Raw genomic sequence first — 11,237 nt, 5'->3', positions numbered from 1 at the left:
TTTCAAAAGTTCAATTTTCAAACCAAACCTTAAATGTCATGGTATGTTGGATTGTTTGGCTGAAAGTTTGCGGGACTGTTTTGGACCGCCATGGGACTAGTCTCCAAAATGATGTAAAAGGGATTCATTAATTTCATTTTTGCTTTCAAGGGAGTTAAAAGCACATGTGGTCCATGTGGGGTGCTAATCATGTTTTAGAATTTAATAAGAATGGTCATTAAATAGAGGAATGTCACCAAAAAAAAAAAAAAAAAAAAAAAACCAAGTCATGGGTCAATAAATAACTATTTAAAAGTGATTCATTTCTTAATCAAACTAATTTTAGATAAAAAAAAAAAAAAAAAAAAAAAATCACTTGCCTGATTCCGTTTCTTCTCTCATCTTAGTTTAACTTGAAAATAAAAATTTGAATATGAATTTTTTTTTTTTTTTATATATATATACACGAATGCATATTATTTATCTTTAAAACTTGAATTGTTGTAACAAAATTAGTCAAATTTGACTTGATTAAATATCAACTTCACTCTGATTCGTTTCTGACTGATATAGAGTTGAACTCAACATTAAGAGTATGATTCATGGGCGGAATTTTTAATGGGCTATACTTCAAGTCTATTTTTCTTTTTCTTTTTTAAAATTTTTTTTTTATAAAAAATTTAGTACTATTATTTTTATCAGTCAAATCTATATGTAATCAATTTTTAGTACTATTATTTTTCTTCCTATCAACCCAATCCATAGTACTACTCTTCCTCTTCCTATTAGCCCAATCCATTTGTAATATGTAATCAATTTTTACTTTTCTTCAACCACTTTTTCTCAACAGGCCATAATATTTTTCCTCGTAAGGTTTGGGTTGTAAGGAAATTACAGAGACTTGAGAGGGGGTCAATTTCTCATCTTTTTGAACAAATATAGATAAAAATCAATAAAGAGAATATGTAGAAGAAAAAAATCTCTCTGAAATCAAGAAACTCTATTTATATGTGATTAAACTCTATTTATAGATGATTTTTAACTTTTATCTCGCTAAAAACTTGATTTGATATGTGAGGTCATAATTTTTTTTTTTGGGGTCTATTTTTTAATATATATATAACATATACTCCGCCTTTGTTGATCCTTCAACCCGCTCAATTTACTCTATTTTCTAGGTTAAGAATTTTTTATATTATTTTAAATGAGAAATTCGCCCACCTAATTGAAATTTCTAAGAAATTTATTTATTTATTTTGAAAAAAAAAAATTGTTTTTAGAAATTTATTTATTTATTTTGAAAAAAAAAAAAAAATTGTTTTTATTTATATTTTTTTGAAGCCAACAATTTGCAATCTTCAGGTGTCCTCTAAATTGTCCTTAGTGGGGGCTGCCCAGAATTGTAACACACACTGTAGAGTGAAGAAGTAAAATGGACGGATCTCCATAGCTGCTCCTTCTACTCGTCATCCTCACTTGGTGCATTCTCTCTCCTCCATCTTATTCTTCTCTATTATGCACACACATATATATGTTTATATATTTATACATACACAACCCAGCACGACACACACAACACACACACATATAGGTACGAAGATCTTAGATCTTTTTCTTTTTATCCACCGACGCTACTCAGATCTATGTGCATATTTCTTTTTGTTCATCTCGTGTTTTGTTTTCCACACTATTAATCGCTTCGTTTCTTTTGGAGTACAGGAATGGTCGATTTAGGGCTTCAAAGTATTGCATTGTGTCAGGCAAGTTTCAGATCCAATGCGCTCTCCGAATCGCTTTATTTTCGGTTCCTCTCTTTGTGCTTGATTGTTTATGAACCCGATCTCTATTTTTTTAGAAGTTGTTTTTGATTCGCTTTTGCTACTATTTTCTCGATCTGATCCTTCTCTGTTTCATACATTGACACGAATCACATGTGTTTGTCATTTTCTTTGAATACTATTGTTGGTATAGGCTCATATTCTAGAGGTTTTGTTTAGTTAATTTGGCTCTTGGTATGGTTCCTCCTGTGTGTGATTTTACAGTTAGGTTTTTAGTTCAATTGTGGGCTGAGTTTTTGGTTGTGGATTGTGTTTGAAGGGTTTGACCTTAGTTGGTGCTGCTTCGTGCCCTTTTTGGTTTCCTTTCCATATGCCCTATATTGTGGGTCAACTTTGGAGTGGACCTGAAAAGAATTTATGGGGAGTTTGGACACTGAACGATAAGTGCAATTGTTTGATTTTGTTTCTCATTCATTTGTGTGTCTATTGCATTGCATGTAGAATATTGGGATCACTTTTTGTTATTTCAGCTTTCAATTTCCTGTGGTGTTACCATTAATTAAGCATGATTTCAGGTGTCATTTTCCCGTAACTTAACATGATTGCCAACTTGAGATTTAGTGAGAGAAAAGGGCAAGGTAGACAAAAGTGGATGGTGTAGTCTGTAATGAATGTTAGAATCATGCTATTAAAACTTAAACGAAATTTAGATGAGAAACTTTGTCGTAACAGGTATGAAGGATTAAAAAAGCATACGAAAAGTGTAAAAGTGAAGTGATTTCACTTCGATCCTATGATAATGTGGAGCATTCACTGTTTTTTTGCTGTTCCCCTTGTTCGGCTAAGATTTAGGAAGTAATAAGATATAAACTGGTGCTATGGAATATTTTTTTGAAACATGGTTGGAATCTGAGATTTTAACTGCCTTGGATAAGATTTCAATCAAGAGGCTGCCACTGTTGTGACATTAAACAGTGTTCTTTCTCTTTCTCCTTTATATACATCAAAGTCTGCGGCTTTGGTATAGCTTATAACGAGTTGAGAAATTATGTTGTAAAAACTACCCTCTATCTTATAACATGGATCTGATCTTATCAAGTATCATGTTTTAAGGTGCATATATTTATGGTTGGATAGGTTTCTCTGCTGGGTTGAGTTTAGTGGGCTTTTTTCCCCCTCTTCCCCTTGTTTAATCAGTAATGATGATTGTAAAATTTAATTAGCCATAGTTGTGATGAAGCGGTCCAATGGGATAGGGTGGAGTCTACTTGTATATTGGGACTTTGTTGTTATTCTTTCTTTCTTTATCCCCTAACTTAATATTATTCTTTTGACAAGACAACTAAATATTGTATACACCGGTATGTTAAGGGCTGTTTGATTTTTTCCTGAATTTATTAACTCTACACAAGATTATATTTGGGCATTTTATTATTATTATTTTCCCTTGACATAAATAATTTTATGCTTGCATTTACATGAAACTGAAGTTCCATTATGTAAAATACTGCAGGCTTTTTGATTTAGATTCAAGTTTTTGTGAATTTTGGACTTGTTGTGATGGGAAAATCTCCAGGCAAATGGATCAAGACTGTTCTTTTTGGGAAAAAGACATCAAAATCTAACTTATCAAAAGGAAGAGAGATTTCGGTAAGATAGTTATTGACACTAAAATCCTCTTTTACTGTTTTCGATTTGCATTTGACAACATTGCAATGAGTGTTGTGAAGTTGTGCCTGAAACATATGACCTTTGACAAAATTTGAATTTTTCTGTGCTTAACCAATTATGCTCTGTATTAGCCTCTTTAGCAGTAACACTTTTGTTAATATCACAGATGATGCACAATCTCAACCATTTAGTTTGGTTTCATCATGATTTTATCTTCTTGCTGGTTTTGTAAATATTTGGGAGCATGAATCTTGTTGGTGTGGTGCATCACAACATTGATGTTGTAATTCCTGGCGTCTTCTTGTTGCAAACTCTGACTTTATCATTATTGTTGATGATAAATTTCATTATTTCCTACAGGAGTAATTAGATAAGATGCTGCTTGTTTGGCAGCAGTGACTCCTTAATATTCTAATCTTATGCTTTTATTTATTCTGACTAATCCATGGTGCATATGAAGCTTTGAAAACCTGCAGTTCTAACTAATATTCTGTTTATTGTGTAAAGAAATCTGCAAGTGGTAAAGCGGCATTGGTTTCTTCTAAAGAACCAGCATACGATTTGGCAGTGGATCCTCCTTCGATTCCACAGCAGGTTCCTTGTACTGGAACTGGGATTGAAGAGAACTCAGCCTTAAGACAGGAAGCAGCTCCCACATTGCCAAATGATGGGGTGATTATATCTTCTGCAAGGCAGGATGGGGATGAACAAAAAACCACAAATCTGGGTTCGCCAAAGGATTCTGAGAGAATCATGCTTGAGGAAGCTGCTATAAAGGCACAGGCTGCTTTCAGGGGTTATCTGGTAATCTTCTCTTACTCTATTTTTTTTTACTGTTGTGCTTCAACGTTAGGCAATGGAATAACCGTTCACGTGTTGAATTTTCAGCTTTTACAGCTATCCTAACGATCCCTTCCAGTTATTTTCCATTGTCTAAATCCATCAGCTTCGTGCTTGAATTTCTCTTTCAATATGAAATTTGTTACTGCTCAAATTTTTTGCAATGATTTTATTCTTTTGTCAATTTATGTCGTGTTTTTTGTTGTGGTGACTGGGGATGCATCAAGCTGTAAAGTTAATTATGAAACACAATTTTGACTTGAAGAAACCTTGACTATTTATTCTGAAAGAAATCTATGGTACATTTTAGCAATTTTCTTTTAATTTGAAGTCGGCAACTTCAAACAAGACCAAAAAATTTATCAGCTTCATCATATTAAAGATGCATTTGTGCTCCAATGTGAACAGAAGCACACATCGTTGTGCTTTAATTCATACATAGGGTGTTTAGATGCTCAAGTCTCCAAAGCTTTGGAGCATTGGGAGTCTGGCATAATATATTGTGTAATTTGTGCATGCCTCTATAATGTAGTTGGAGAAATATACAAACAATAAGATGCATTGCCCTTTGGGACCAAAGGATATATATTTTTTTTCAAGGAATGAAGAAACTATAATTTAATGATTTGATAGTCTTGCTACAGGTTTTTGCACAAGCAAATTAAGTATGTTTCTAATGTTGAACTTCATACTGATCTCAACTGGTACATATTCATTTATTGAACTTCTGAAAATGCTTGGTGTTAAATTGAATGGTTATGATAAATTCTTTTCAACTCCTATTTCTCATCTTTTCTGGGTTCTTGTGGAATAGCAATTAGGCATGGCTATCAAAATCTTGACATGGATCGTAGGTTTGTACAGCAGCAATTCAACATTATGAGATTCGTGCATGCCTCTATAATGTAGTTGGAGAAATATACAAACAATAAGATGCATTGCCCTTTGGGACCAAAGGATATATATATTTTTTCAAGGAATGAAGAAACTATAATTTAATGATTTGCACTACAATGATAGTCTTGCTACAGGTTTTTGCACAAGCAAATTAAGTATGTTCCTAACTTTGAACTTCATACTGATCTCAACTGGTACATATTCATTTATTGAACTTTTGAAAATGCTTGGTGTCAAATTGAATGGTTATGATAAATTCTTTTCAACTCATATTTCTCATCTTTTCTGGGTTCTTGTGGAATTGCAATTAGGCATGGCTATCAAAATCTTGACATGGATCGTACGTTTGTACAGCAACAATTCAAAATTATCAGATTAATCCAGTCACATGAAAAATCGTGGAGGGGATCAAAGTGGTATTGCCATAGGATCGTTCAGGATTGCCATGGTTTCGTAGTAGGATGGTTATTAAATTGTTCCAATATATATATATATAAAACTGAAAAAAGTGTACTTTGTCATGATACTTCAAATTATTTGCAAATTGAACTGGTTTTATGACTTTTGTCAAAAAAGTTAGTTGTTGTGTCATGTGTCATATATAGTTGGTTGTTGGTAGATTATACTAAACAATTATCTGGGATGTTTCATTGAAATTTAATTTTGGTATTACAAAATTTATATTTTTGCAAGGAAAAAATGAACCTTAATTTCCTATGCACAATCTTACAACTTGTAAATTGCATGGTTATTAGGATTCTATATATATATATATATAACTGAAAAAAGTGTACTTTGTCATGATACTTCAAATTATTTGCAAATTGAACTGGTTTTATGACTTTTGTCAAAAAAGTTGGTTGTTGTGTCATATATAGTTGGTTGTTGGTAGATTATAATAAACAATTATCTGGGATGTTTCATTGAAATTTAATTTTGGTATCACAAAATTTATATTTTTGCAAGGAAAAAATGAACCTTAATTTCCTATGCACAATCTTACAACTTGTAAATTGCATGGTTATTAGGATTCTACCTTTTAAATTACACTATCAAAATTACTCGGATGAATTTATGTATACTTATGTTGTGGTTGTAATACTTTTTGTAATTTTGTTTTTTTCTCGTCTATTTTAAAATTCTTCATCTAGTTTGTATCCAATTTCCTGTCATTTGTACGCTTTTATGATCCGTGATCTGATCCAATGACTCGATCCTATGAACCTTTCAATCGGTTAAACGTAGGGTCCCGATTCTAACAACCTTTGAAATGATGGATCTAACTGCCTAAGTCTGTCCTGCGAAGATTGTCCATGCAATTGACAATGCTCTCTGGTTCTTGCAATGTTCCAAATGTATGTTGGGATGAAGTCATTTCTTGCTATCCTTTTATGCTGACACAAAAATCATAGTAATGCTAGCCTCTCCAATATTGCTCCCAATACTTATTGGTTATTGCTACTGGCATGCATAATTTTCTAACTCTGTATAAATATCTATTTTTTTTTATTTATCTGACTGCACACATTGGCTATACACGTGTATGTTTCAATCTCACCTAAATATTAGTGTTCCTTAACTCTATTTTTAGAGTTCAGTCATGTTTTGTAAATTATGTACAAGACTCATATTTCGGTCAATGTTTTACTTGTACTAATTTCAGTATGATATCTTTGAAGGCTCGCCGGGCATTTCGAGCTCTCAAGGGCATCATAAGACTGCAAGCATTTATTCGTGGTCATTTGGTTAGAAGACAGGCTGTTGCTACTTTATACTGCATACATAGAATTGTTAAGCTTCAAGCACTTGTTCGTGGTCAAAAGGTCAGACGTTCTGATAATGGGAGTAAATTAAATCTGGTAATTTCTGAATGTGTTGCAATAATTGCATCTTGATCCATGGTTTTTCGTATATTACTGTCCTATAAGGAAAAAAAAAATGTCTGCAGATTCATTTATAGTTGGTACTGTTGATATTTTGATTTCATACTATTGTTTAGCTGAATAATGTTTGCTTTCTTCCATCAGGATCCTAAACTTTTGAATTCTTGTGAAACTAATACGTCTATTCGAGTAGAGAAGCTGTCGATAAATGATTTTGTTTGTAAGGTAAGGTCAATTATATATTATTCTGTATTTCTATTGGTTCTATCAGTTTCGTTGGATATCTCATTGGAAACTACAACAGCAGTAAGTTTTATGCTCTGTTCGGTAGGAAGGAAGAAAGAGGGGTGGAAAGAAAATAGAAGGGAAGGAACAAAATTCCTTCGTTCGGTAGGAAGGAGACACGGAGAGAGGATAATAGGAGGGATGTCTTATCCCTCCCTCTTAACAAATTTTCATCTGCCCAAATTTGGGCGGAAGACGAGAGAAAACAAGTGGAGCTATTATAATAATATTAAATTACAATATTATCCTATCCAAATATTAAAAATTAAACCCTACACATCTCATCTCACGCAAAAAAAAAAAAAAAAAAAAAAAAAAAGACCTATCAAGATATGATTCATGTGTTTTATATATATATATATATATAGATCTAGATCTCGACCAAACAAGGATTATATATATATATGTAAGATAAAGGAGAAGGTTAAGGCAAGATAAAGGAGAAAGTATATATATATATATATATGGATTGTTTGTTATATAATTTCCTTATTAGTAAAAAAGAGGATTCAGAAGAAAAAATACACAATCTACATAAAGAAAAAATATACAGTCTACATGATGAAATATGATTATATATATATATATATATATATATATATATATATAATTAAAACAAACAATAAATTAGAGTGAAATTAATGGTACTGTTTAAATGAGAGTGAAATTAATGGTACTGTTTAAATGAGTAGCAAAAATGATTGCTATTTACCGGAAAAAAAAATAAATAATGAAGGTATAATGATAAAAATAATTTTAAATTCTCTCTTCCCTTCTCTCGCAACGAACAAAGAAATTTGGTAAGTTCTTCTCTTCTCTTCCATCCAACCGAACAAAACGAGGGAAGTCCATAATCTCTTCTCTAGGGATGTCTCATCCTTCCCTTCTTCTCTCCCTTCCATCCAATTTACTTCCTTCCTAACGAACAGAGCATAAAAGTGTGTAAAGCTCCTAGACATAGGATAATACCATATTGTATCATTTACAAATGGAATGACGATACAGAATTTATGACAATTAACTCCTGACCTGGGATATAGGCTTTGTGAAGTTGTTGACTATGACATAGGATAGTAGCATATTATAACATCTACAAATGGAATGGCGATACAAGATTTATGATGCTGACCAAGACTTGGGAGAAAGGCTTTGTAAAGTTACTAACTATGACAATCTAATAGGATGAATTATTAAATGGAGTCCTTACAACTAAGCTTCTTAAGCTGGGCAAATATGACTCACTGATCTTTGCATCCCTGAACCTCCTCTCCTCCCCCCTCCTCTTCCTCCACACTTATTCCTATATACCTGAGTAATATAGGTGCCATGTATGTATGACCAAAAAATGAAAAAAGAAAAAAGAATAAAAAAAGGAATAAATCAAGTGCTGATTTTCCTGTGTCCCATGTAGTATATATATTTTTGATTCCGCCCTTGTTTTTTGAATTGCTATTTTAAAATGAGTATTAAATTATACATTGTCATTGATTTCAGCTACTTGCTTTGTCGCCTACAACAATGCCTCTGCACTTTCAGTATGGTCCTGGGGAACCAAACTCTGCCTGGGATTGGCTAAACCGCTGGACAATGTCACGCGCTTGGGAAACCCCTTCAAAACCAATTATTGACTCAAAGTTTCAGACAAAGCATGGCAGTATCCAAACAGTAGAAACTGATCAAGCAAGGCCAAAACGCAGTGTCCAGAGACTGCCCACTTCAAAGCTTGAGAATGGCTCGAGCAAGGCCACTTCAGAGTCTGAAAAACCTAAACGTAACATGAGGAAAGTTTCAAATCATCCAGTTAGTTCTGTTCAGGAACATCCACAGAATGAGATTGAGAAGGTTAAACGTAATTTGAAGAAAACTTCCAATCCCTCCAAAGAGTCTTCTGTTCGGCCAGAGATTGATACTGAGAAACCAAGTCGCATTAAGAAGGCATCAACTGCTGCCCCTGATGGTCCAGAGCAGGGCATTGGCGATCCTTCTGAGAAGGTGGAAAAAGATACAGCAGTTGCAGTGCCAAAACCTTCTGATGAAGAAACAAGTCCAAAATCGCCAGCAGCAGATGGTCCTGTTGATGAGTTAAATGAACATCCTCCAGTTAACTTGCAACCTAAACAGAAAAATGGTACAAATGAGAATACTCCCCTGGCAGATAAGGAGCTTAGCTCAAAGGATGGTCAAACCAGCAATGAGTACCAGAGAACCAGCCGGAGAAGAGCTTCATTACCTGCAAAGCAGGATTCTCAAGATAATGGGTTACATAACACACCAAGAGTTCCTAGCTACATGGCAACAACTGAGTCTGCAAAGGCCAAGTTTAGAGCGCAAGGCTCCCCGAGGTTCAGTCAAGATGGGACTGAGGAGAATGGTTTAACCAGGCGGCATTCTCTGCCATCTTCTACCAATGGAAAGTTGAGTTTGTCACCGCGAGTTCAGAGGCTGGTTCAAGCAAGCAGCAAAGGAGGGATCAGAAGTGAAAAATCCCTATTGTCTTCTAGAGATGCTAATGGTAAGAACTCCTGATACTATGTGTGCGTGACGGATTTCGTTGGAGGCTTAACAATATATATGGTGATCGGTGCTTTTTGATTCCAAAAATATCAGGGAACCTATTTATGCCAGACATTTTCCTGTCTTAAGCTCATCTCACGTAATTTTGGAGTGTTTCGTTGATTGCTTGCTAATTCCAGGAATGTTTTTGCTTTGGTCTTTTGATTTTGGAGGGGTTGAGTTTAAAATTTAACTTTTCTTAACCATCTTTCTTGTTGGATAGACACGCACACACTATATACACAGATGTGATGGCTTATTTTAATTTATCTCCTCGATTGTGAACTCAAAATATTAGTATATAAATTGCCATTTTCAGATTTATTTACTAATATTTTTTGAATGCTTTTCAACTTTCTGATTGGCCGGTATTGTGGGGGTTCTCCATTTCAGAAAAGGTGATCCAAGCAGAGTGGAAGAGGTGATATTGCAGCGTCAAGTTCCATTGACGGTATCTGAAGGAGGTGAAAGAATACTACTGACTCAGTGCAGTTTTTAATTTGTCCTTGCTATCTAAATTGTAGCTGTAGATCTTGAAAATGGATTTGAACTATAACAAGTGTGTGGTGTGCCTAGTGTGTGTTTCCTTGTTTTCCTTAGCTTTAGATGTGTTTTTTGGTGGGGTTTTTTTACAAATGGTGTATCGGTTTGTTTCATTTAAAGCTTTGGTGCTGCACATATTTTACCGCTTCTTTTCCTGACTTTTATAACAGAATATTCAAAATGTATGAAATTGTGAAACTTTTGTTATAGTTACGGGTGCATCGCATTTGTATTTTGACATGCCATTTATTGGCAGTTCTTTTGTTTATATAAACTAAATCTAGTGCCTATTTCACCTCTTCTGGTTTATATACTTTCAATATGTTGATATGACATCTAGGTCATTGCATTACGTCTTTTTTTTTCCTTTTTCTTTCGTTCCTTTTTATTTTTTTATCTTTTATTTTTTATTTTAAAACTGAATTTTCTGGAAATTTCCTCTTGAGAAATTTATGGCCGAAATTCTATATATTAGGAGTGATTAGAGTCCCCATAAGTAATGCTACAGTTTATGAAAATCTATGATTTTACTTTGTATACAAGCTGCTACTGATAGAAGATTATGGTAGATTTTAGGGTGGTAATTTTTCATTATAGTGCTAGTATTGTGTATTATCACACCCCATCCACTTTAAATGATGGTATGAACTTTTACCCTTGGATGCGTGAGTCCCACTATGTGTAGTATTGTGTGACTTGTAGTCTGTGTGTGACTTAGGTTGAGGACTACTGGGTTTTTAATTTTTGTCTCGAAATTGCCAATGGAAAGATTGTTAGGGTTTGGTGCCACTAATGACATTCCTTTGTC

The 11,237-nt window shown here is 33.8% G+C and overlaps 1 protein-coding gene across 2 annotated transcripts; it reads left to right on the top strand.

Moving 5' to 3' along the window:
- Window positions 1-1,334: 1,334 nt before the first annotated feature.
- Window positions 1,335-10,728, top strand: LOC132294880 (protein IQ-DOMAIN 29). Of its 2 annotated transcripts, none has more exons than XM_059792893.1 (8): window positions 1,335-1,458; window positions 1,699-1,739; window positions 3,271-3,407; window positions 3,936-4,232; window positions 6,845-7,024; window positions 7,193-7,273; window positions 8,828-9,845; window positions 10,280-10,728. In XM_059792893.1, exons 3-8 carry the CDS (start codon window positions 3,318-3,320, stop codon window positions 10,309-10,311), a joined length of 1,698 nt encoding a protein of 565 aa, XP_059648876.1. In that variant the 5' UTR covers window positions 1,335-1,458; window positions 1,699-1,739; window positions 3,271-3,317; the 3' UTR covers window positions 10,312-10,728. The 2 variants fall into 2 exon arrangements, with proteins under 2 accessions (XP_059648876.1, XP_059648877.1); XM_059792894.1 differs by lacking the exon at window positions 1,335-1,458 and adding an exon at window positions 1,477-1,570.
- The last annotated feature ends 509 nt before the right edge of the window (window positions 10,729-11,237 follow it).

This window comes from Cornus florida, unplaced genomic scaffold, assembly GCF_030987335.1.
Source record: "Cornus florida cultivar Cherokee Brave unplaced genomic scaffold, ASM3098733v1 CherokeeBrave_3.0.0_Hap2_Chr02, whole genome shotgun sequence".
Taxonomy (NCBI): Eukaryota; Viridiplantae; Streptophyta; class Magnoliopsida; order Cornales; family Cornaceae; genus Cornus; species Cornus florida.
This window is presented reverse-complemented; position numbering and strand designations above follow the sequence as displayed.

Bases quoted from the DNA above. Each gene is read 5' to 3' on its own strand.
- LOC132294880 (XM_059792893.1), top strand. From the start codon at position 3,318: ATGGGAAAATCTCCAGGCAAATGGATCAAGACTGTTCTTTTTGGGAAA. The intron at 7,025-7,192 runs GTAATTTCTGAA...TTCTTCCATCAG, and splicing joins ATGGGAGTAAATTAAATCTG to GATCCTAAACTTTTGAATTC. The intron at 7,274-8,827 runs GTAAGGTCAATT...CATTGATTTCAG, and splicing joins TAAATGATTTTGTTTGTAAG to CTACTTGCTTTGTCGCCTAC.